This window comes from Carassius carassius, chromosome 10, assembly GCF_963082965.1.
Source record: "Carassius carassius chromosome 10, fCarCar2.1, whole genome shotgun sequence".
Taxonomy (NCBI): Eukaryota; Metazoa; Chordata; class Actinopteri; order Cypriniformes; family Cyprinidae; genus Carassius; species Carassius carassius.
Genome location: NC_081764.1, coordinates 13971247 through 13998557, shown reverse-complemented (window position 1 = coordinate 13998557; position 27311 = coordinate 13971247). Strand labels below are relative to the sequence as shown.

Here is a 27311-nt window from a genome sequence, read left to right as displayed (position 1 = left end):
TACATTACCAAATAGAGAAGAGGGAGAGGAGGAGGAGGCAGCACGTAAGAGACAGGCTCATCTACGAATGGCTCCTCAATCAAATGTGCATTTTAGGAAAAGACAGGCAGAAGAAAAGGAAAATGACATTGTCAGAAATTAGTTGTGATGGATTCGGTCTGACAGCAGTTAGAGAGGAAAAAGTGCGAAGAGAAGAAAAAAAGAGTTTTGAGGAGTGTGAGGGAGGCTCAGAAAAGAAAGAAAAGGTTATTTTCTTTCTTTCTTTTTTTTTTCATTTTCTATAGATTCCTTAAGACTCAATTACAGTGACAGACTTGCAGCCATGAGCAATGTTCTTTACATCCACAACACGTGTAGAGAAATGCCGATACTTTTCACGTTAAATCATGTTATTCAGAAAACAACTTGGGAGTGAAGTGGTTTGTGTTGCTATATGGTTTAACAACAGAAAAATTGGTTAAATATGGTTAAAGAACTGGAAAATGTAAACTTATATATGCAAACATGCTCGCAAATAAAGACACAGTCGTGCAAATCACAAAGCAATTTTATTTAGTAATTCTTTGATAATACACGTTCACAATACATTCGAAAGGATAAAATTTATTTGCATAAACCACTACAGAAATGCCATTTTAAAAATCCCTGAGAACTACATATATTACGTATATTTTGAAACTAGCTTCAAGAATGTGAACGTCTGCAGTTTTTCAGAACAGTATTTGGTTATAATGCATAAATTCAGTTCTGTAATAGTGAACATTTATGAACATATTCAGAGAAATGTTAAAGGAATTCTTAGAATTGCATTTCTTGATACCAAACATATGACTTCACACCAAGAAGTGGCTGTAAAACTCAAATAAAGATGTCTTTGTAAACCATTTAGTAACAGTTTAGCAGAATTTCACAATTTTAAATAAAAATTAAATAAAAAAGAAAGTTCTATGGTGTATTACCATTACCAACACCCACCATCAACCCTCCTTTGGCAAGCTTTCTGTCTGTGTTGTAGATAACAATCGTGGCTTGATATGTAGTTTCTTTCCTGTAAAAGACAGAAGAAAGGAGAGGAAAAATTCCTTTTTTCATGTTTTTAAGGAAGTGTATTATGATTTGGTTCCACAGCAATAACTGAAGCTAAAAGTGAAAGTAGAGGAAATGTTGATTTGTAAAAACAAGACAGACAGACAAGAAATAAATAGGACCTGCTATATAATGGCAGGAGTAGCTATCGTTCTGTTTTAACTGATAGAGGAGTGACACAGGAAAGTGTGATTGTCTTAGGGTGAGTGATAGCACAGAGTCGGAGGGATAAAGAGAAGATGCAGGCAGTGATGCATAGAGTTATGGGCTAATTTTTGCAAAGCAGAGAAGTTTTTCTGGATGGCCACAATCTTAACAGTGAGAGTTAAACTGTCATTAGTTACAATTAACTGCTCCTGGTGTGAATGTGGTTGTACCATGAGGAGGCAACAGTATAACCTCAACCAAAAAAAAAAGAAAAAAGAAAAAGACAGACAGACAGATAGATACATAGATATATTCTGATAATGCAGTAAAAATTACATTAGCCATTGTCATCAAAATAACTAAAATAATAATGAACTGTTAAGGAATCCATATCGTACAGAATCAGAATCGTCAAATTCAATAAACTTCATGCTATGAAGTTTTGAATTTGAGAGCAGTCTGTGTGCAGCAGATGATTTCAGACAACAGGTTAAGAAAGTGACGTGAAAAGCCATGGTGGTCTGCTGGGCACCTGTGCTATTCTGAGACACAGGGCTGCCATCAATGATCCCAAAGGGGTACTGATCTGGAACTTGGCATGAGAGAAATAGGAAGTTGGCAGAGGGATGTGCGTGTGTATAACAAGCATAAATTTGTACAAATACGCAGACATGATGCAGAAATACACATACCACCACTTACGAAAGCTTTGGAAATGCAAGGAAACCCTACATGCACACGTTTAAGTGTTTATGTTTTGAGAAAAGAGAATGAGTGTATGCCATGCTTCAGTATGACCATATGACTCTGAAAAGACACTGTTAGGATGTAAAGTCAGATGTTAATCACAGCAGTTTCTGTTCCGCTGTAACTAATTTTAGAAAGGAAGTATGAAAGCATGGGAAAGGAGAAGAATGGACAGTTGAAAAGTGTTCAAATGGATTCTAAAAAGTTAGAATCATTTTCTTAAGACCTTTAAAAGAAGCTGATCATTTCTTGCTGGAAAATGACGTGTGTGAGGGCAGTATATCATGTTTGTCGTTTTGAGTGTGGAGAGAGAAAGACACTGTTCCATATGGTGCGGCTGGTGTGTGTGTGTGTGTGTGTGTGTGTGAGAGGATATAGGGGCCCCTCTCCTCTAATCCTCTATCAGTAAGACTGACATGCCAGCTTCAGCTGTGCCTGTCCTTAACAACAAACCTAAATATTAGTAACCCTACAGTAAGTATTATATACCTCATGCAGCCCCTCTCTTAAATAATATCAACCTCCTCGATATTATTAACCCCATCACTGCGTATTGAGTAACCCAACTATGTACTCCTTAAATATTTATTACCTCCTTGCTCTTTATATAAACAGTGACCCCAAAAAGCAGTTGGACTCTTAAGCCACACTTAACAAGCCAATTTTAAATTGATATCAATATAGTATTGCAATGCATTAGACACAAAAACATCAATCCAAGTGACCTCTGCAATCAAATTTTGCAAGACCTTTTCTTAGAATTAAGTTGATTTTTCTGAGCCATATTTTTCTAATTCTATTTTTGGTGTGCTTATCAAGTAATTTCCTCTTCTTTTTTTTCGCACAGGCATCCAAGCAGAGTAACAACAGATGTAGTTATCGTCACATTAACTATTGACATGAAAGTGCCCAAAAACATTTTATCTTATTTTTTAAATAACATAATTATAATTTAAAACCTAGCAAATGCAAGTGTCTTTTTTTGTGAAATGTTTTGTTTAATGTGAAATCTTTCTTTAAAGTACCACCTGGGTTTATATTTTACTAATGCAATAACATTTATACATTTGCTTAAGTGGTCATATACTTTGTAGTGCCAATTTATGCATTTCATCTAGTGTATGTTACAATTATAATTTTTTTTTTTACACTGAAATCATTTTAATCTAAAGTCCTCTAGACATATAAGTACACACCTTTGGCCTGTGGGCCTGCAGCAGGAGGGAGCTTTGGGGTATCAGGGTTCTCTGACGTGTCAGGAGAGCTGGACAAGGAGATAAAGGAAGGCAGCTTTTCAGGACCCGAGCTGGACGGGCCCTCATCTGCCTGTATGGACTCTGTCTGAAGAGTCTGAACATCATCTGAACTGAAAAGGCAAAACACCAAAAATTATAAGATTTTTTATGATTAACAAGATTTTATTTAATTTTCAAATTAATTTATAAATAATCTGCATGCTTATGGGAGATTAACATGGTTATTCAGGTCACTTCCCTATAATAATATAATTATTTATATAATCACAACTAGAATGTTTTTTTTTTTTTTTTTACAGTACAGAAAGGAGAAAGAGAACACCAGTCGTGTATCAGGGACAATTAAGAATCATAATGCTATATTTGTTCCTGATCCTGACCTCTTTAAATTGTCTCTAGTATGGGCTTTCTTGGCTGGTCCACAGCTTGCATTAGAGCCAGTACGTTTCAAGCTCTGTCTGTGGTGCAACTTGCATTTGGATCCACGTGGACACACGCCGGTACTGGAGAAGTCTGGACACACCAGTGTGTGTTTCTTCTTACACTGTGAAGAAAGCAAAACATTCATGCTTTATTTCTTTATATCCAGAGTGACAATGGATGTTTAATGGATTGGTTATGAACACGTGGGACACTGTCAAGTTAAAATCAAGTAGAGATTTCATATGTGCCCCACTCTGTAGGACTGCACTGAAATTAGCAAAAATTAGTGTTTGTATGTGATCACACATCAGTAGGTGCATGCATCTGATATGTGAGAGAAGGGGAGCATGTGTTTGTGTGTGTAAGTGAGAGTAGGTGAGAGTGTCTGTGTGCCTGTGTAATTTGGGCGTAAATTGGTAGTTTAATTCTTCGGGAGACCCGATCCCTCCCACCTGTCAGAGGAGCTAATTATACCTCACTATGGGGTGAGGAGAGCGAGATGTGTGTATAAGTGAGAGAGAAAGACTGGGCGAGTGTGGGGCATGCTGCTCCAGAAATAAATAGAGAAAGAGAGAGAGAGAGTGTATGTACTGTATGTGTGTGCTGAAGGGAAGGGTGGCTGAAGGATCATGTGTCCGGGAACACTGTGGACTCCCTGTCAACCACTGGGGCAGACTGTGCAGAGACACTTTCCCCAACAGGGATAAGGTCAGAGCCACAAGCGGCCTAAAATTACCAAATTTACAGCTATTAGGAATTATTTTGTGGTGCTTAGAAATTAGATTTTATTTTATAGTTTTTGTTAAATTAAACCCTCAGGGACCGTCCACACAGAAAAAAATATTTTTGTAATCCAGCTGGTCGACTTTTTAAATTGTTGCACATATGTGTCATATTGCTGGTTTTTTTCCAGTGTCTAGTACCACAGGCACCACATTTTTAATTGCCAAAATGCTTGACAAGACCCCTAGTAAAGCCTTAAGGAATATACATCCTGTGTGCCCTTTAGGAGGTCAAAAGTACAAGATAGATATGATACAAACAAGATGAAACAAAACAAAACATAAAAACAAACCAAACTCACACTCATACAAAAAACAAAACACAAAACAAACAAAAAAACCATTGGAGTTTATGTTATAGACACTGTACCTAACTACATAAAGACATGTATAGTGTGACTATGGAGTCTTTTTGTACTGTTATACAAAAAACATTAAACTTATATATTTTATCCATACACAAAAGTCTAGTGTAACTGGATTTTCATGAAAAAAAAAACAATGAATCTGGGTCTTTAATGTCCTCTAAATCATCCTATAGACAAGATCATCACTCACCACACTCATGGCTAATTGGCCCAATTTGCTAAATCCCTTGCCACTTGAATTCAGTCGATTCCAATTCCACCCCATTTCAGAAGAGCATTTGGGACCTTTCTTTTTTTTTAAACACCCATTTGTTTCTTGTTTGACTGATAACATCCATGTCAAGCTTTAATCATTCAAAGGTCAGGTGAAGGCAGATAGAACCCATGTGTAAATTGTGAAAAATTACAAGCATTGTGAAGTGCAATAATCTAATCACACTGCATCTGTAATCTTTAAGGGGTCATATGATGCTTTTTTTCATTACTTAAAGATCATTACTTTGTTATTTGGTGTAACAGAATATGTTGACATGCTTTGATGTTCAAAAAACACATTTTTCATATACTGTACATTATTGTAGGTTCTCTATGCCCCACCTCTCTCAAACGCATCGTTTTCTACAAAGTCCCTCCTTCCGACAAGTGCAGTCTGCTCTGATTGGCCAGCTGACCCAGTGCGTTGTGATTGGCCGATCACCGCAAGCACTCGTCAGAAATGTAATGTCCCTTTCCATAATCACAAGCTTCATCTTTCAAAATAAATGTAAAGACAGTTAATAATGTCCTTAGATTTACAATCAGTTCAAGCCTGAAATGGGAACAAAGTGGCATGATAGACACAGTGGTGAAGCTCGCATGTGTTTGCAGTACACAAGCCATGGACGGTTAAGACAGCTGACTCCACTGTGTGACCTTCTCTCTCTCTCTCTCGGTCTCACACACGCGCGTGCAAAACTCTGCATTATAACATTCAATAGCAAATACTTCCACTAATAACAAAACATACATGATTCAGAAGCACCAGATTGTCGTAGCAAAGTCAAAATGACCTCCTCTCCTAGGTTCACGAAACGGTTGTGCATAAAATGCATTGCTGTTCTGTTGTAAGTAATCTTAAAGATTCCTAAATGCATCTACTTCCAGAAGGCCAGATAAAGTGCTTTTGCTTTCGCCTAGATACACACAGTGTCTCCCTGACATGGCTGCTTCAACACTAACTGCGATTACTGAAACCACGCCTTCTTTCTTTGCGTGAACATTTGGGAGGCATTACGCAAATATTTCCACATAGTGATGTAGACATGTTGGGGGCATGTTTGAATGAGACGTTTTATGGGGGCATGACAGAGTCTTAACTTTGATAAAGAATATCTCTGGATTTTTGAGACTTCAATCTTTGCAATTTTACAGATTTTCTTTATGCACCAAGAGCTTGTAACACTCCAAAGAGAAAAAAAAGTAAATCACATCATATGACCTCTTTAACTATTCTGATTTCATGTTCACAACAATATAAACAATCATTAAGTGTCTGACCTTTATTATTATATAATTAAGTTCATGGGGAAAATGTTAAGTTTTATTTCTTTTTCTTTTTTTCCTTCCTTTTTATAATATGAGTTATAGGAGACTGACTGAAAGAGATGCTAACTGGTAACTGACTAACCATTCAGCCAATCATAAAACAATATATATATATATATATATATATATATATATATATATATATATATATATATATATATATATGTATATATGTAGTACAGACCAAAAGTTTGGACACACCTTCTCATTCAAAGAGTTTTCTTTGTTTTCATGACTATGAAAATTGTAGATTCACACTGAAGGCATCAAAACTATGAATTAACACATGTGGAATTATATATGGAATTATATACATAACAAAAAAGTGTGAAAAAACTGAAAATATGTCATTCTTGGTTCTTCAAAGTAGCCACCTTTTGCTTTGATTACTGCTTTGCACACTCTTGGCATTCTCTTGATGAGCTTCAAGAGGTAGTCACCTGAAATGGTCTTCCAACAGTCTAGAAGGAGTTCCCTGAGAGATGCTTAGCACTTGTTGGCCATTTTGTCTTCTGTCTGCGGTCCAGCTCACCTCTAAGCCATCTCGATTGGGTTCAGGTCCGGTGACTGTGGAGGCCAGGTCATCTGGCGCAGCACCCCATCACTCTCCTTCTTGGTCAAATAGCCCTTGATGCCTTCAGTGTGACCCTACAATTTTCATAGTCATGAAAATAAAGAAAGCTCTTTGAATGAGAAGGTGTGTCCAAACTTTTGGTCTGTACTGTGTGTGTGTGTGTGTCTATATATATATATATATATATATATATATAGTATTCCTGATAATCAGAAAACTGGTGGTTCAGTTGCTTTTAAAAATCTTCTACAAAGACCTGAAGTAAAATAAATATTACTAATCAACTCAATGTTTTGGCATCATCTTAAAAACAACAACACTTAAATTGCCTCTGCTATGTTGGGCCCCAATATCATGGCCAATATCTCTGGGGCATTTATAATTCAACAACATTGACTGCCTCCACCGAGTCTACTCTCAGCTGACAACAGACTATTTGATGCACATTGACAACTAAGATGGCCAGAGCTGGTTAAATTCACCATTTCAGACTTTCTGGTTATCTGCTATGCTACACCCTGAAATTAGGTGCAAAATGTTTAATTCGTCTTTCATGAGGAAAATGTTTTTGGCTATAAGTTATCAAGCTGCCACAGTGGCCTCTTTAAAGTTACTATTTCACCCAGTTTGCAAGGTTCATGACATCTTTTTCAGGTCTTTTTCATCAAATCTTTTTTAGAGCTAGTGCTAAAGTAAATAATATTTGGATTTCCATATTGCTGTCTGTATATTCTTTTGTTGAGTCTTATTATTTGAAAGTGCTGACATTTTGTTCCACAGCAGTTTATTATTTGGTAGCACTGACAGATTTACCTGCCTCTTTTATCCCCTTTTGAAGTGGGAGGAGTTCTTGGCCAGTACAATCCAAAGTCTGGTTTATGAGATCAACTCATAACTTTCATTTTATGGACAAAAACAATTCAAAAGATGATGACAGCAATTCCATTTTTGGGAGAAATATTGATAAACTAAAATATTATTAGATAATAATGTCTACACACTTCTAATAACATTTCGTATACATTATATGCATTTTTTCGAACCCCCAATATTGCGCTTGATAGCGCAATGCTCCACCAATTGACACTTTAACACAATATATATATTTCACTGAAAGTTTTCATTATACTTTTCATTATTGATAATAATGATCAAGAATATAGTCTATACACTTCTACCAACATTTTATTATTTATGATAAGCAAGCAAACAGTCCTAATCCCATTCCTTACATTCCCACCAACATTCAATTTCTACAAATTAGTGGAAACTCCAATATGTAAAGTATGGGTGATATAAATCTTAGATAACTTATAAGTTGATTGGCTATTTGGAAACATATCTAATTAGCAGAAAATCCCACTGATGGGAGGTGGACGCAGAACTGAGATGGCTCATTAACTTTGATGTTCACAGTTATGATCTGGGCAAAGAAAACACCAAAGACAGAGTCCTCCCCAACTACGCTCTCTCATACATTTTAATTTACATAAAAGCAGCAAAACAGAGGGAAAAGAGAAGAGTGTGAGAGGGAAAAAAAGAGAAGTGGATGGAACATCTTTATATCAGTGCAAGTTAACAATTTTCCACTTGATTTAAGAAAGGCTGGGAAGTCTCTGGGGCCTATTAGAAGAGCTTTCTACTGGCCACAAAGCAGAAAGAGTCAGCACATTTTACATTACTGAGACAGAAAGCAAGAAAGAGAGAGAGACAGAAAGAATGTATGGTGGTGTGAGCTATGATAAAGAGTTAGGAAATGTAAGTAGTGACAAAGTGATAGAGAGATGAGAGGAAGAGAAGGAGAATCAAGAGAAGAGTGATCAGGATAAGGTGTGAATGGATGTGCCCAGCAAACAAAAGAAGAAAAAAGGAAAGAAAAACATGTGAAATGACAGACCGAAAGAGTGAGCCAGAGAAAAAGAACAGAGAAGGGAGAAATGAAGAGGATGAGAGTGTGCTTTAACCCTTGCTCTGCTGGCGTATCCATTGCTGGCCTCTCTCCTGTACTGCTGTCATCAGCACTTTTTCACGTCCATAATTATGGTGTGCTATCCATCATATCTAACACAGTGCTTTTGGGATGGCGCAAAATTACAGACCTAAGCACTTCAGCTAATAGAATAAATATTAAGATCTCTCTTCTTATATATTCTCATTCTCACCCCAAATATTTAAATGAGCCCTGACAGCGAGAGAATGCATTTGTTATGATGAAGGGCAAGCAAAGAAGAACAAATGGAGGGGGAAAAAAAACAGAGTGAGAGACAGACAGAGACAAAGAGAGAAGATGGGAGAAGCAGAAAACACAGCGGAGAAACGTTATAATTCATTAGAATGAGACAAATCCTAGGAGGAAGAAACTGATGGGGCGACGATGACATTTTTTGTGTATCCTTGATTAATGAAGGGAGGCATACTGTCAGTTTAAAATAATACATCACTTTTGTTTTGGCATATATTAATTGTTATCATCTCAAAAGCTTCCTGTTTTAAAATCTATAGTTTGGTACTACAGAGGCACTCAGTAGTTCTTTATTTGTGGACATGGCAGTTGTCTTGGACTTGTCTTGGAAAATGTTTGATAATAGTATACAGAGAAACAGATAATAATAATAATAATAATAATAGTGTACAGAGATAATTATTCGGTTGGTTGTGTGATCTCAATATGGACACTTCCACAAGGCGACCTGCACCATGAGACATTAACGTGCTTTTATTAGGCTACTGATATGACAAGTCTTCTGCTGCCAATGTATATGAATTGTTTTTGTATTTAACAACTTGTTTGGTGTCAATTTTTTTCTTCTAATATCAATTAACTGAACCTTACTGTAAAGTGTTACTAACTTTTTTAAATAAAGAAACATTACTGAATGCACTGTTAATAGAAAATTTGCTGAAAATGTACTCACCCTAGCATATTGTGAAGTGCAAAGTTGTGTTTGTAATACAAAAATATAAATACAAATTGTTGATTAATTGAAGATGTTTTTTTTTTTTTACAGCTGTTTAAACTCTCATTCTGACAGCACCTATTAAATACAGATGATACTCTGGTGAACAAGTGATGTAGTGCTAAATTTCTCCAAATCTGTTCTGAAGAAACAAAATCATCTACATATTGGATGGCCTGAGGGTGAGCAAATTTAAACTTTTTGGGTGAAGTATTCCGTTAAGCTAACATTTCTAAAATATAACAAAGAAAATGACTAGCACAGGTAATACAATGTCATGATACAAAAAAAAAAAAAAAACAAGAATATAATAAGTACTACAATGTGACAGTGGCTACACCTGTGTCATGCAAGCAAAGGTTTATATGCTTCTATATGGCTTAATGAGACTGAGGGACAGATGTGATGGGGGACAACAGAAGCATGTGTGCGTACACGTGTGGGGGGCAAAGCTGGGGTGAGGACAGAGGTCACAGATGGGTTAGATCCTGCTAGATTAAAGATGCTTGGTAAACACTTGTTAAATGTGGGTCATGTTGTCCTCTCTTGTTACTGCCCTCAATATGTCACTCACTCACTCACAAACATGGAGGAAACCAAATGCAAATGTTATATGCACCATGATGAAGGTTCAGAATAATGTTAGGAACACGGTCAACTTTTTGGAGCTCTATTTAAATCTCTTTCAATAAAATCATCACCAATAAATGACATTCATTCATTAAGACATATAAAACTGTCATCAACTGCAAAGCACTTTAATCCAACAAATGTTATGAATGTCAAACTACATTTACACTAAAATAATGAGGACCTTACAGCATCTATGTGGATGCAAGTAAAAGTGAGATAAATTTAGTTGACAGTGATGACCTGAAAGTTGAACCACAAGTGTCATTTGCCAAATGCTATTCGCAGTTGTTCTCTCTCCATAACAGCACCATTTACCACAAAATTCTTTGAATACATGTGGGTACTTTTTCAAGGTTGAAGAGCTTTTTGTTGTTGTTGTTGTTGTTAACTTCCCCTCTATGATAAATTATAAATTAAAGTGTTATTGATAAGGAAAATATATTCTTTAAACATTTCTCTCAAGTCATTTAAATAGATCAACTTATTTTAATTTTTATAGCAAATAATATTGTGTCCTATATAGCTGGCATTACATCACACTAAGTATTTCAAAGTTTTCAAAAATTAAAAAATACAAAACGGAAAGTAGGTGCTTCTCAAATTAGAATGTCGAGGAAAATTGTTTATTTCAGTAATTCAACTCAAATTGTGAAACTTGTGTATTAAATAAACTCAGTGCACATAGACTGAAGTAGTTTAAGTCTTTGGTTCTTTTAATTGTGATGATTTTGGCTCACATTTAACAAAAACCCACCAATCTCAACAAATTAGAATACTTCATATAACCAATAAAAAAATTTTTTTTAGTTAATTGTCGGCCTTCTAGAAAGTATGTTCATTTACTGTACATGTACTCAATACTTGGTAGAGGCTCCTTTTGCTTTAATTACAGCCTCAATTCGGCATGGCTTGGTGATCAGTTTGTGGCACAGCTGATGTGGTATGGAAGCCCAGGTTTCTTTGAGAGTGGCCTTCAGCTCATCTGCATTTTTTAGTCTCTTGTTTCTCATTTTCCTCTTGACAATAGCCCATAGATTCTCTATGGGGTTCAGGTCTTGTGAGTTTGCTGGCCAGTCAAGCACACCAACACCATGGTCATTTAACCAACTTTTGGGGCTTTTGGCAGTGTGTGCAGGTGCCAAATCCTGCTGGAAAATGAAATCTGCATCTTCAAAAAGCTGGTCAGCAGAAGGAAGCATGAAGTGCTCCAAGATTTCTTGGCAAACGAGTGCAGTGACTTTGGTTTTCAAAAAACACAATGGACCTACATTAGCAGATCACATTGCACCCCAAATCATCACAGACTGTGGTAACTTAACACTGGACTTCAAGCAACTTGGGCTATGAGCTTCTCCACCCTTCCTCCAGACTCTAGGACCTTGGTTTCCAAATGAAATACAAAACTTGCTCTCATCTGAAAAAAGGACTTTGGACCAATGGCAACAGTCCAGTTCTTCTTCTCCTTAGCCCAGGTAAGACGCCTCTGACGTTGTCTGTGGTACATGAGTGGCTTAACAAGAGGAATACTACAACTGTAGACAAATTCCTTGACACGTCTCTGTGTGGTGGCTCTTGATGCCTTGACCCCAGCCTCAGTCCATTACTTGTGAAGTTCACTGAAATTCTTGAATCCAGTTTGCTTGACAATCCTCATAAGGCTGGGGTTCTCTCAGTTGGTTGCGCATCTTTTTCTTCCACACTTTTTTGTTCCACTCAACATGCCTGGATACAGCAATCTGTGAACAGCCAGCTTATTGGCAATACATTTTTGTGACTTTCACTCATTGTGAAGGGTGTCAATGATTGTCAGAGACCATTTTGAAGGCTCAGGAAACCTTTGCAGGTGTTTTGAGTTGATTAGCTGATTGGCATGTAATCATTTGTTGAGATAGTAAATTAGTGGGTTTTTGTTAAATGTGAGCCAAAATCATCACAATTAAAAGAACAAAGACTTAGACTACTTCAGTCTGTGTGCACTGGATTTAATACACAAGTTTCACAATTTGAGTTGAATTACTTAACCCTTTAGAGTCGATTAACGCGTATACGCGTTATGATTCATTTTCTCCTGATAACCCCCGAAAAGAACTTAAATTACACTTTCAGTTTTGATCGTACAGATAAGAGCAATACATCAATCGAATCTGTAAAGGGTCAACTTTTTTTGCACACAGACATAATAACAACAAAACTTTGTGCATTTATAAAATAAAGAAAATAAACAAGGTGTGCTGTCTGCAGCCTTTGTCTGTGCTGATCTTCATTTAGACACGTGTCATTAAAATGAACTGTAACTCAGGGAATACTAAACGAAGAGACATGAGAGAGATATCTATAGAAAGCTTGACATGTCTACTTTTAAACTAAACAAGTGCTGCCAAAAACAAATATTCTGTGATAAAGTAATCCATATGAAAACAACGCGATGTCCGTTTTTCACGTCTCCCTTCATTATCTTCTAATGTGACCACGCCCCCGCGCTATTCAGATTCTAATGTTTCAAACTGAAGCACGCAGCTTGAATACGCCCCAAAACAGAAGACAACGCAGCGAGACTGTTCTTCAAGTTTTTTATTTTACTGTTTGCTTTGCGATGAAAGGAATAAGACACAATTCACCCCAAAAAGATGTGATGTGGTTGAGGATTTGAGATTTGGTTTTATTTAGAAAAAAAAAGAATGAAGCACTTTATTCAGCAGAGATCATAAACATGAGTAAGTCTCTTTTTATTTATTTATATACTTTTACTAGTTTTAATGTAACATGTAAACATTTTATTAATTAGACTTTTTCCAAACTATAAGTCCTGACTAAATGTATAATCAAGTGAAACATTATGAAGTTTCAACAACAATATACACTACTATACCATTCAAAAGCTTGATGTAAATAATATAAATGTTACAAATAAATGTAACTAACAAATGTAACAAACAATGCTGTTTGTCAATTTACCACCCCCCCATAAAAACCTGAAAAAATATTCTCAGCTCTTTTCAACATTAATAATAATTATAATAATAATAATAAATGTTTTTTTTTTTTTGTAGAAAATCAGATTGTTAAAATGATTTCTGAAGGATTTTGTGACTGGAGTATTGATGCAAAAAATTCAGTTTGAAAGTCAGCTTTTATTGTTCCTAATAAACTGTTTAACTGCACTCGCAAGTGGATATTAAATTATGTTGTGGGATAATTAAATATATTCTAAATAAACTACAAACATAAAATTATATACATTTATTTTGTCCTCACATTCTTTCGTGTAACTCCTCCCTCTCAGTTACACAGCTGACTGAAAGGCTCATTATGCAGCTCATTATGCGGGCCTTTGTCTTCTCAGGTGTAAATCGCAATAATATTCATGGTAGTTGACGCCTACTCGCATATGACTTTTACCAACAAAAAGTGTCTTAGAAAATTGTTATTATATTAAATTATATTATTATATTATATTTACATTATATTTTCATATATTTATTCCATGACATGTGGCAAATGTTATAACATAGAAGAAACAGTTTCATGTTCAAGATTCAAAAAGTAGTCAAACTGTCTCTAATTGAATTTTCAATCAACGTGTTTGCATAGAAAAAATCGAACTGTCTTACCTTATCTCCCTGTGGGCAGTAGCCTCGGACAAAGTCTTTGCACACATCGGCTTTGCGAGACACATAGACGTGACTATAAGGACAGCTACTGTTATTACAGATCCCCTTCAGAAAGTACGAGCACACAGGCATCTACAAAGAAAGAAACAACGACTTTAAGAGCTAGAAACCAAACTTTAAACCTCGAGTAACCACAAACATTAAGCCAATCTCCAGCACTGAACAGAATGAGTGTTAATGAATATGGTTAGTTTGAAAAACCAAAGAACTTATGAAAGGATAAAAGCAGTAACAATACAGCTTAGCCTTTAAATTCACTTTCTAACAGATGTGTGTCAATATAAATTAAGTGTTGGAAAAAGTAAGTGAGTTACAGATATTGCACCTGTATTTTATCATGCACGTATCTATCTATTGAAGTCCCTGTCAAAACACGCATTTATCACACATTGTCTAATCAGTAATTATGTGCATGTCAATGGCACAGATTTGCACCTACTCCCTGTGAATACAATCTGCATGTATGAATAATCTGAACGTGACTCAGTGCTCTCTGGGTTTAAGATAGAATGTGAGATTCGCACACACAATGAGTGAGAGGGGAGCCGCTGCCCTCTTAATTGGAATCTAATTTCCGTGGGGGTCATATCATTTCTGCTTAATTAACTGCAACAGAAATACTGACCCAAGTGGGGTGTCGTACCACCTGCATAACGTGTTTATGTGCAGGGGAGGGGAATGGATGCTAGTAACCACTCGGGTAAAGGGGTTTGGGGGTTGGGTTGGGGGTCTTGTTCCTCAGTTATTTGGAAGGGGAGCTGGATCGTTTTCAATTGCAGGTGTGATCTCAAGCCATGCTTCATGGCATCAAAATGGATGACACAGGGTGCGGGGTTAAATTGAGCCCCATTGCTTCTGGAGGAATAGGAGAAGGGGGCTTTTGGGGTTGGGACTAGCAGGTGGGGATGCACTGCGATGAGGTGGCTCTGCTCCTTTAAAACAAGCAGACAGCTGGTCTCTTGGTGGACTAGAGGGGTAAAGGGTGACGACTTTCACAGGTGCAGTGATTCGATGTGTTTGTATGTGGGGGGTGGGGGTGTTTGGTGGTGGTATTGGATGAGTAGGGCCTTGGACAGAATAAAAGCAAAAGTCTGAATAAGTGTTAGAACATGAAGAGAGGGAGAGAGTGGAGCAGAGAGAAAGTATGTGTGTTTTACAGTAAATGAATGCTCTCAGAGGGGCTTGGTGTTTCCCCGGACTTTAAGGCCCCAATATACTCAGTCAATTTATTTTTCATTCTTTGCTAAAAAAAGTTTTACACTTTATACAATAGATTCCTTAAAAGCAATCAGCTTTAAAATATAACACATGAAAAACAGAGTAAGTGTCATTTTCAATTAGAATTTTAACTTCAATTTCTACTGCGAAGCAGCTCTCCAGTGTGTTGATGCTTTTACTCGTTGATGTCTGACCTTAATAGAGGAAATTAAGTTTTCTGTGTCAAAGGTGGCCGAACAATAGCAATAGCAAAGGTGGCAAAAGTAGTTTGAAGGTGTCGGAAGTAACTTAGTTCACTCTGGCAAGCTGATTTGAACTCCTAAAACAAACTTGTTTTATCCTCATATTGTTTGAAATGTCACACCAGTTAGTTTTTCCATTTTTCTATATAATGAGCTTTACAGTTTACGAAGTTTAAAACAAAACAAAACAAAACAAAACTCACAAATGTATTTATTTTTTAACCAATAAATGTTCATTACTTTTCCTGGACATTTCCAGTCAACTGTAATTACTGGATACTTGATCTGCTAGTCTTGATCTGCAGCTGAATCATTTAGAATACTTTGTGAATCAGTTTGACCAATTCATTAAAGGGAAGGTATAATGCTATTTCATGCATCCTGACTTATTTACAGTTAAATAGTGAATATTTCTGATATCTCATGCTAAACATGGTCAAAAAAAAAGAAAAAAAAAGCCCCAGTTTGACACCATAAAGGGCCGAATTTCTTGTATGGGCACTTCTCCCAGGAGAGAGCGCACACATCAACCAGAGCGAGAGCACAACAATCAGCGTGCTTCATTCGTTTATGGAAGTCATCGGCAGCGCTGCACAGGACTTGCTCAAGAAGGTTTTGTCATTTTGTTTTTAGACCACGAATACAACAATGTCACCAAAGAAGTGTGTTTTTAATTGTGAGGGAAAGATAACCTTGTTCAGCTTCCCAAAGAACCCTGCGTTAAGAGAACAATGGATGCAGTTTGTTTCTCCGGGGTGGCAGCATAGTGCATCGAGTTGTACAAGTGTGTTTGCTTGTTCTCAGCATTTCGGTGATGAATGTTTTATAAACAAATTACATAAAGTTTAAGTCGATTAAGTTTTTGTTCCTGTTTTATTTGTGTCAATGTCACATCTTACAGATGAGCGTTACACAAAAGCTTTGCACATTCAAGACTCTTTAGCTCCTCCCACGGCACCCCTCTCTAGGAGCTTGACTCTTTTCAGAGGAGTGGGTTAACAAGGTGAGGAAGCAAACTCTGAGACCAAAGAATCTTGACCATGAAAAATATGACCATGCCCATGTGTGTGCCTGTCTGAGATGGGTAGGTAAGAAATGAGATCGTAATGTTCACTTCAGGAGAATCTAGACTAGTATATAATGGGTCACATGTTGCTTCAATACTGATCCCATCTCCACCTGTCTCCATGACGGCAATGCCTAAGCAAAGACCTAAAAGTATTTAACGCAGGAATCTAGTCAGATTGCCTCACAGATATTGAGACTGTAACACACCATCATAACCTGAGAGAGAAAGCTAAGAACCTGACATAGTATCTTTAATTATCACCCCACAGGCCAGCAAGCCCTGACAGTAACCTGATACTACCACATTTGGCCAGTCATGACTTATGTTAAGAATCTTATGGATTTATGCATAAATCCAACTGTCAATACTGCCCTACAAAGATAAAATACAGTAGCTGCACATTTTATGTTTGAGTTATGACTGAAATTGGGTCACTTAGTTTAAGATCTGCTTATCTCAGATAAATCTGGTTTAAATATGAAGAAAACAATTATAAAAACTGACACCATCTGAACAAAACTCTGAAGCAGCATTTTGATTATCTAAACATGCACTAGATTGTTAACTTTGACTTTTTGTTTAGCATTGTACATTATAGTGTTAAATTTTTTGTACGCATTTTGTACAAACAGCTCGTTAGAATGCTTAAATCAATTTTTTTATGCTTTTGATAGAAGATCCTTTAAAATTTATCCTAAAAACGTACCTTCTCTTTGGCTACTGTATGCGAGAAAGGACAAGTCCCATCTGTCTGCTTGCATGTGCCTCGGAGAAACCTGGCAACAAATTAAGTTTCATTTGTTTAAAAGTTTAAAGTTTAATTTGAAGCTGGCTATCAAAGAGTTAGACATATTGTATAATGAGAGAGTGTGCACAGATACTCAGTACCTGGTGCAGACGGCCACTTTGTCAGGGTCATGGATGTAGGGGCAAGTGTCGCCATGGTTACACTTGCCGAATCGGTTATAGTACATGCAGTACTGCTTGGCTTTCTGTTTCTTCTGTCGGGCCTGCCGTATTATAGCTAAACTCTTCTGTACAGCACGACTGATATACATAAAAAAAAAAAAAAAAAAAAAAAAACAGTAAACAAATTGGCAGTCCTATGTTTTCTATTGTTATGCCTTGAAATTAACCACCTATTACGATACTAACCTGGCTATGTTACGTGTGGCTGGTGTTCTTCCCTGATTACCAGTCGAAGAAACATATGGATTGTACCACTCTCCTGTAGTATAGAAAAAATAATAATTATAGAAGATGACTCATTACACATCAACAGATCAAGGATCACACACCATTTTATGGAGGTGTATGACTTTGTTCTGTAAAACACAAAAGTAGGTTTAACAGTGCATAACAATGTATACTCTGTAGTCTGTTTGCCACACAAAACTCATATTTTTCCAAGTCTGATGGGCTATTTTCATGATGGTTTTGTATTACTTTTTTAGTGTTTTTCTGGCATTTTTTTGGTACTTGTCATCCCCTGGTCACTTAATGCTTTCAATGTATGAATGAAAAGAGCAGAATTAACATTCTGCAAAACATCACTTTTTGTTTTTCATGGAAGAAAGAAATTCTTTGGTTTTGTGTTTGGTTTGGATTGACAATATAAAGCCAATATAAAGCAATGCATTGTCATTCATGTCTTTGTGAATGTAATGTAGATATTATAGCTTGAAGTGAGCTGTTGGTCAGTGCTTGTTTGTTCGTCTTGCCTCATCCAAGCTAGTGCACAAGCATATTTATTTATAACAAGCCAGACTAATAGCATGTAATTAAAGGTCAACACATTCATTGGTAGTGACGGAGGCCAGCAAGTACAACTAAGACAAGCTACCATATGCTGTTTATTTCTACATCAGGGTCTGTCAACCATAGCCAAATGACAATCTGAGAAAAAAGTAGATATAAACACTGTACTTTATGCAGCACTGAGTGATACAGCAATTAGGGCAGAGCACAAGGAATTTAGGATCCGAGTGCATGTGAGAAATGGCTCGCTGGCTATGTGGGATGCAATTGTGAAATCCATGTGAAAATGTCCATGTGGTATTAACTGTACCAGACTTGTGTGTGGTGAGACTACAGTTTGTTGGGGAGATCATAAATAGATGAAATGTGTGTTTGTGTGGAACTCCTGTCACAGAGCAGGAGCTGATCTTTAATTCCTTTTCTGATTAGGGCGTTAGGGTTTAATCTAGGCCCTTCACCATCTCTCTCGTTCTCTCTGTGTCTCTCTCTCAACCTGTAGCCAGTGACAGATGACAGCTTTATTATTTCAGAAGGCGACTTCTAGCCCCCTTCCACTCTCTTGCTGGATGGGTTGATAATCTGGAAACGATATATACTGACTCTTGAAAGCCTACAAAACCACAATTGTAATAACTCTGGGGCACATGTTCATGTATGCAAAAAAAGTGGGCAACACACATTTCAAATGTCATTTTTGTGTTTAAAATATTAGCAAACTAGTCAGGCAATGTATATTCAAACAGGTAACGATCTCTGCAAAATGGTTACCTGGTCTACTGTTAGTTTTGCAGGTGGTTTGAGTGCGAGAGAGCTTATTTGCCGAGACTCTGTATAGCGCTCTGCCTATCCATCTCATACTTCGTCCGCTCCACTGCCTTTCTGAAGCTGTCCTTAGTCGATTCTGCAGAAGGATTCTGAATAAAAAAAATTCCAAATAGACAGACAAATTACAGTAACATTTAAACAATAATTATAATCCACATTTTAAATCAATTAATTATAATTATATATATATATTATGGGTGGAATGATACATGTATTCATACCGAACTGTCACGGTACGGACATCTTGGTTCGGTGCATGAGGCCTTATAATAAATACAGGCAATTCACCCCCAATCCTTGCAATGCTGTTTGATAACCGCCAGCAGAAGAACAGCGAATGGCGAGAGTTCTGAGTTGCGCACTTGAAAACAAAGCCCACTACTAGACTGTGACCATGTGTTGATTCTAGTGTTGTCACGGTACCAAAATGTCAGTATTCGGTACGGATACCAGTGAAATCCACGGTTCTCGGTACCAAAGCAAAACACAAAAATATGCTAATTAAAAAAAAAAATTTATAGAATAAAATAAAACAATTTTATCACTAAAAATAAAACCAATGCCATTCATAAGTAATATAATTATGAAAAACAGTAAACAAGTTTCACCCAAATTTAATTTGTTAATTAATGAAATTTAAACATTTTATTTTTTGGTAAATAAAGGGGATTTGCTATTAAAATTAAAACATGGAAGAAATATATATATATATATATATATATATATATATATATATATATATATATATATATATATATATATATATATATATATATATATATATATTATATATATATATATATATATATATATATATATATATATATATATTATATATATATATATATATATATTATATATATATATATATATATATATATATATATATTATATATATATATATATATATATATATATATATATATATATAATAATTATTACTTACACTACCATTTAAAAGCTTATTGTGTGAAATATTATTAAAGTTTTTAATATCTGTATTCTGTTTAAATATAATATACAATATAATATACAATATAATTTATTCCTGTAATGGCATTGAACAGCCATTTACTCCCTCCACCACCAAGTATAAATATCAATATGTAAAAAAAATATCTTCTGTCACTTTTGATCAATTTAATGCATACTTGCTGGATTAAAAAAAAAAAAAAAAAAAGCTTTTGAAAGCCAGTGTATAAAGTAACTATAACTTTTCAAATAAACTTTACTCCAAAACATCAAGGAAAATGTGACTTCTTAAGATCTGCCTTCTTTAAGAATCTTTGTTTAAATCTATCATGTCACATCACATTTCTGAATGAGGGCAGCAAGGCAGTTATTATTTTTTCCTTCTTATTGTCCCTTCTTCAACACCCCTTTCTAATCTCATCCTCACCTTCCCAAACACTCTCTCTCTCTCTCTCTCTCTCTCCTGGCTACTGTGTCACAGCACTCTGGTAAATTGCTCCTTTAATGGAGGGGACAGGCGTGTGGAAATGGAGAGAATTGAAAAGAGGAGGAAATCATTGAGATAATTGCCAGGGCATGAGGCCAGAGCAGAGAGACTGCCCCCCAAACATACTCCTTGATGCTTCCTCTCCCTCTTAAGCGCACACACACACACACACACACACACACACACACACACACACGCACATGTGTAAAGGACACATCTCTCAGTCTTATTTATTAGGAAATATATGTGCAAAATGAACAGAAATACATTTAAATGCTTCAAACCTATTAATGATAATTACTTCTAAAAATAACTGAAAGTGTGTTTTCTTGTGTAATAATTAAATAAGACATATTCACTGCTACACATTGAGAACACTTCCATCAATGCTACATGCTTATTATCATACTAGTATTATAGACCCAATACCATATAGTCTATCCCACCTTTCAAATGATATATTTAAGACTGATTGTGGGGGAAGTTGTGTGTGAAGGAGTGTATGAGAGTAACTACTCTGTATTAGGAGACATGAACTTTAGTGCAAAACGTTTCGAGAGCCCAAGAGCAAATCACCTCCAACATCAATCTACACCCAATACAAGAGCTTCAACTACACAATCTATTGCCTCGGGCCAATATGTCCAACCCCAGCCCACACATATAGCACAGCATCAACATTGAGCCTGAGCACTCCTACACACACAGAAAGTATCACTAGCTTCTAGACAAACCCACATTGATAACCAAAAGACCCCATGAACTGCCATGTAATAGTACTCTTTATAGAAATAAGATATAAATAATCTTCTAATACTGCTAATTCATTTTTTAAAACAAATTCCTAAATGTCCATGCATATACAAACAAACAAATAAATAAATGAATCTTTAATTTTTGGTTACAACAACTTCTACTTTCACTTCTGTTTTGCACTTCCACAGAAGAGAGGTTTGTGTTATCTTGTAATGCAGCAATATGGCTTGGGAACATCCTTCAATGTATATACGTCTATGGGATTTTATTGTCCATTTTAGAAATGAGAATAATAATAGCAAACCTTTTTTCAATGAGCTTCCACAGCTTTCATATTTTAAAGGGATAATTCATCTAGATATAAAAATTCTGTCATCAATTATACATCCTTGTGTTTCTCTAAAACCCATAAGACATTCGTGCATCTTTAAAACACAGATGAAGATATGTTTAATGACTAATTTAATGTAACACTGATATAATTTAATAACACTGATTTAATTATATGTTTAGTCACTAAACTGACAACCCATTCCACCAAAACTTTGTACAGTAATACAGCTAAGCTTAGGTTTATCATACTTGTTGACAGACTTATAATTTTTGGGGGTAAACTAATAATTATCCATTACACTTGGATGTATGTCACAAAATAAAAGATCTGTTGATTTTTCAGTTTTATTGTGACTTTAACAAATTCACATAGAAGACCAAAGTGTCGAACAACCTGTAATGCATCTACGTCCTTTTAGCTGTAAGAGCATATGTCATACATATATCATAACCCACAAAGGTCCACAACGGCTCAGTGACAGCAGCTGTGGGAGCAATAATGAGGCGTAATGGGAGAACAGTTGCTGCCCTCATTGGAGCTCAGGCAGGGCACCAAAGAACCATAATGGAGCCTAATGTAGCCATGACATGGACATGGAACATGTGAGGCAGTTAACCCATGTGACAAATGGATAAAATATATGAAGCCTAAACTCCGAAGAAGAGAACATGTAATAGCATGCAAATGTTCCTCCACTGGGTTTTGTCTAAGAGGAAGTGAGGGGAACGCTGTAAACACAAGATGCCTTGTGACCTCTTAAATCTCCTTTTTAACTCTGGAAAAGATGGAAATAAAAGTAAGAAAGGAAGCAAAGAGGAGAGCTCCATCATCCTTGGAGCTCTCAGCCAGTCGTCCTTGACCCTTAAACGGTGATACCTTATCTTCAGCCAACCAGCACTCTTTAAATCACAGGTCACCACAATATACATGCTTTTAGTTGCTGTTCTGGTATCAGTTATGTTTGTGTTTCCTGTTGCCACAGTAACTCAGGCTGGAAGGCGAAAGAGCTGATCTAATATCAGAGGCAGAGGGAAGCAGCAATGCTAATACATGGGGTCTGGAGGGACATATCACATCGTCCCATGTATCACTTGAATGGCAGTGGGGAATTATTTTTATGGGACACACGATGGGTTGTAATTGCACTGTTAGAGTAGGATGTGATTTAGCATTTAGGGGCTCTGACCCTGAGGCTATGATATTAAAAGTTCTTTGTGCTCTTTCCAAGGGTCTGCTGGGGGATATGAGAGAAGTTTTTACTTTAATTTTATCATGTCAGGTGCACTGTAACAAAAAAAAAAAAAAAAAAAAAAACGTTTTAACATTTTATGGGTTGCAAGTACTAAGAAATGTGAATTACGTGGATTTATATATATACATATATAAAGAGACCAACTTAAACCAACAGATTTTACCCAAATTTTCAAACACGGCTGTCTGAACATAAAACGTAACTTTTAACAAATTCAACAATGTTGCTGAAATGTTAAAGGTTGGTGAATTCCCAGCATGCATGACACCATACATAAAGTATATAATTATTGTATGACTTTTTGTTGGAAACTGAGGATTTTGTTGAACCACCTTTTGCTTTAATTACAGCCTTTAGTCTGTTGGGATATGTCTCGGGCTCTACTAACTTTTTTAACATCTAGACTTTGCAATATTTACCCACTCTTCTTTGCAGAACTGCTTGAGTCTTCAAGTCATTTCACAGTTTTTCAATGGAGTTTAAGTCTGGGCTCTGACTAGGCCATGCAAGGACATTCACCTTTTTTTCCTTTAACTGCTGTGTGCTCCATATATGTACAAATTGCCATAAAAAATTGTAACAAAGCCATTTGCTTAACAAATCTGTATTTGCCTTGAAAAATTTCATGTCTGAAATAAAGGGAACAATTTCTATATGACGATTTTTAATACAATAGCTGAGAACCTAAAAATCAGAATGCATCAAAGTGCACTGATTTAAGATTCTGAAAAAAAAAAAAATCTTATTTTATTATATATATATTTTTTATATTGTGCTTACATTAAGGATGCATGAAATGCAAAGCTGAATATGCTGATGATGACCCATACCTCGAGGGGCCGGAGCGAATCTGTGTTTTTGTCCCTTTAATTAATTCTGTCAAAATAAACTCTTTTACAGCAAACATCTCTGAGGCATCATGATTTTTATCACTCCCACTAGACACAAATCTCTTTTTTGCTAGTATGTGGCATATTTAGGGGGCACAGTAAGCAACCATCAGCAAGGATGAGTGCGGGGGACTTACACCTGTGTCAAGAAAAAAAAACACATCAGTACTGGTGCATGTGATTGGGGAAGAATCCATATCCTGGCCAAACAATTAGTATGAGTTAAAACCTCTTAATTGTATATAAAAAAATCTTCTCCGAAAAGTTAGCAACAGTCACCAGTCACTTTCGATCATACAAACTATTCTCACATAAGACCATGTGCATGCCTGTATGTGTCTTGTTGTGTTTCGACCGCAGGGTGAGCACAGATGAAGGAGAGAGCGAATCAGCACTCCGGCAGGGTGATTAACGATGTGACTTTTGTTTTGGTGACGGGGAGGAATTCACAGGCCGCACGGGCATTCACAATAATGCTTGTCTTGTCTATTTGGCTGCAGAGAAAGCATTAGTAAGCTCATCCTGAAGAATAGACAAAAAGAGTTACCCTTGAAATGAGCTAGCTGGTTTCACTTAACCAATTTTCCTTGTGTAAATGAGTTTTTGCTTCTAGCAAAGTAGATAATGAAGGATACTTAATAGACAGAAGACATCTAAAATGTTTGAAAAAAATCAACTGCTCAAGGACAGATAATTGTGAAAAAATGAAAAAAAAATGAAAGGGGAGAGGACTGAGAGACAGATGACATGGTCAATTAGACAGGTGTCATGAGAGTGGGAAATTAACACTTGCCACCAGCCAAATGCTGCTATTTTTTGCAACGGCGGGTATTTTTGCTTATTTGTCCAGACATGTGGCATGTTTCAGATTGGCCTATGACAATAAATGCTTTTGCTTAGTAACATATTTGATTGCATCTTAAAATACATTAAATGTACAGTTAATGTGAGGCAAATCTCTCTGACTGTTTGGATCTTGAGTGCCATCTGCAAGTAATGCACACTTTGCGCACAGCACTGTCTGAAAACAACAAATTAACAAACAAAAACCTTCTGCTCTCGCTTTTGTACTACACTAGCTGAGACTTAGCATAGTGGTACTACAGATGTTGTTGTCTCTGTGGTCAAAGGTCTGTGGTCAGTAAGATTTTTTTTTTAAAGTAATTATTAATTCAATAAAAAAAATCTGCATTAAATTGAAAAAAAATGACAATAAAGACTTTTACACCGAAAAAACACCTTATTTTTTATTTTAAACAAATGTGGTTCTTTTGAACTTTCTATTCATTAAATAATCCTGAAAAAAAAGTGTATCACGGTTTTCATAAAAATATTAATCAGCACAATCAATTTCAACACAGAGTAATAATGAATAAACAATAAATGTTTCTTGACTACCAAATTAGCATATTACAAAGAACTAACACTGAAGACTGGATTAATGGCTGCATGAAAATTCAGCTTTGCCATCACAGGAAGTAGTGAATAATTATATAAAATGTATATATACACAGTATAGAAAATTCAACTTTCAACCGTGACCAGCGGTGGTCATTTTGATTAGCTCAGCATGAAAAAAGCTTTCCTGGAGCATGTCAGTCCTTGGTAGTGCAATTGAAGCAAACAATCAACTATAGGTGGCAAGGCACTGTCAAAAGATCTCTGGGATAAAGTCAGGAGATGGATACATACAATTTCAAAACCTTTGATAATGGCTAGAAGCACAGCGAAAACTATAATTAAGAAGTTGAAGGCATTTGATACAACACAGACCCTCCAATCAAACGTCCCTCCAATCTCGATGAAAGAGCCAGGAGGAAACTGGTCAGAGAGGCTACCAAGAGACCTACAGAAACTCTGAAGCAGCCCAGGAAATTATTAAAGAGTGGTCATTGTGTGCATATGACAATGATATCACAATGTCTCCACAAATGTGGCTTGCAAGAAAAAAGCCACTCCTCAAGAAAGGCCGCATGCAGTCACGACTGAGCTTTGCCAAAATGCACCTTGAAGATTCTGAGGCAGATGAGACTTGAATTGAATTATTTGGCCAAAACACCAAATTATATGTCTGGCAGAAATCCAATACAGTTCACCATCCAAATAACAGCATTCCTCCAGTAAAGCATGGAGGTGGTAATATCCTGTTATAGGGGTGTTTCTCAGCAGGAGGGACTGGAGCACTGGAGTCAGGATAGAAGGATAACGGATGGGGCAAAATACTGTTAAATCCTTGAGGAAAATCTGCTGCCCTCTGCCAGAAAGCTGTCAATGAGAAGAAGCTTTACCTTTCAAGATGACAATGAACCAAAGCACACAGCAAAACTGACCACACAGTGGTTAAAGGAGAAAAAGGGGAATGTCTTTGCATGGCCTAGTCAGAGCCCAGACTTAAACTCCATTGAAAAACTGTGGAATGACTTGAAGACTCGAACAGTTCTGCAAAGAAGAGTGGGCAAATATTGCAAAGTCTAGATGTGAAAAGTTAGTAGAGACAGAGACATGTCCCAACAGACAAAAGGCTGTAATTAAGGCAAAAGGTGGTTCAACAAAATACTAACACAAGGGTTAGTTTTTCTTTTCCTGACATGTTGGTATTATAACTTTCACTGTTATAAATTGCACTGAGTAAATACAGCTGGATGTATGTATGTTATCATTAGAGGCCGACCGATATATCGCTTTGCTGATATTATCAGCCGATATGAGCCTGTCGCCGATAATATCTGCGAATTTGCCACCTATATTACTTTTTTTTTTTTTTTTTTTACAGAAGATATAATTCAGACAAAATTATTGAAATGGTGCAATTACTTGGTTTGTCCAGCAGAGTGCACTCCATTGTTTGCTCCTGGCGACCTTGATGAAATGCTTTAAAGCTTAAGTCTATGTAAAACCACTTAAACTTTGAACGCCCATATCTCCATAATGGCTCAGAGGATTTTTCAGAGGATCCCTTCAGCTCGAGTAAACCCTCTTGACCGCATATCGAGTGTATGTCTAAAAGGCCCTATTTCGAATGAGACCACCCCTGAGTTACGGGTGGTTAAATTCACGGTCCGGCGTAGACTGATGAAGTAAAAGTGACGTGACATTCAGCCAAGTATGGTGACCCATACTCAGAATTCGTGCTCTGCATTTAACCCATCCGAAGTGCACACACACAGCAGTGAACACACACACACACTGTGAACACACACCCGGAGCAGTGGGCTGCCATTTATGCTGCGGCGCCCGGGGAGCAGTTGGGGGTTCAGTGCCTTGCTCAAGGGCACCTAAG

At 36.5% G+C, this 27311-nt stretch overlaps 1 protein-coding gene across 1 annotated transcript in view; it reads right to left on the bottom strand.

The window, feature by feature from the left end:
* Window positions 1-529: 529 nt before the first annotated feature.
* The window catches only part of LOC132151829 (zinc finger CCCH domain-containing protein 3-like), an 83044-nt gene continuing 56262 nt past the window's right edge, over window positions 530-27311 (bottom strand). The window contains exons 5-12 of the mRNA XM_059560235.1: window positions 19284-19429; window positions 17913-17985; window positions 17646-17804; window positions 17464-17533; window positions 14169-14300; window positions 3617-3780; window positions 3177-3346; window positions 530-1048 (exon numbers count right to left, since the gene is read on the bottom strand). Coding sequence (XP_059416218.1) covers window positions 978-1048; window positions 3177-3346; window positions 3617-3780; window positions 14169-14300; window positions 17464-17533; window positions 17646-17804; window positions 17913-17985; window positions 19284-19429 — 985 coding nt within the window. The 3' untranslated portion in view covers window positions 530-977. The remainder of the gene's footprint in view (window positions 1049-3176; window positions 3347-3616; window positions 3781-14168; window positions 14301-17463; window positions 17534-17645; window positions 17805-17912; window positions 17986-19283; window positions 19430-27311) is intronic.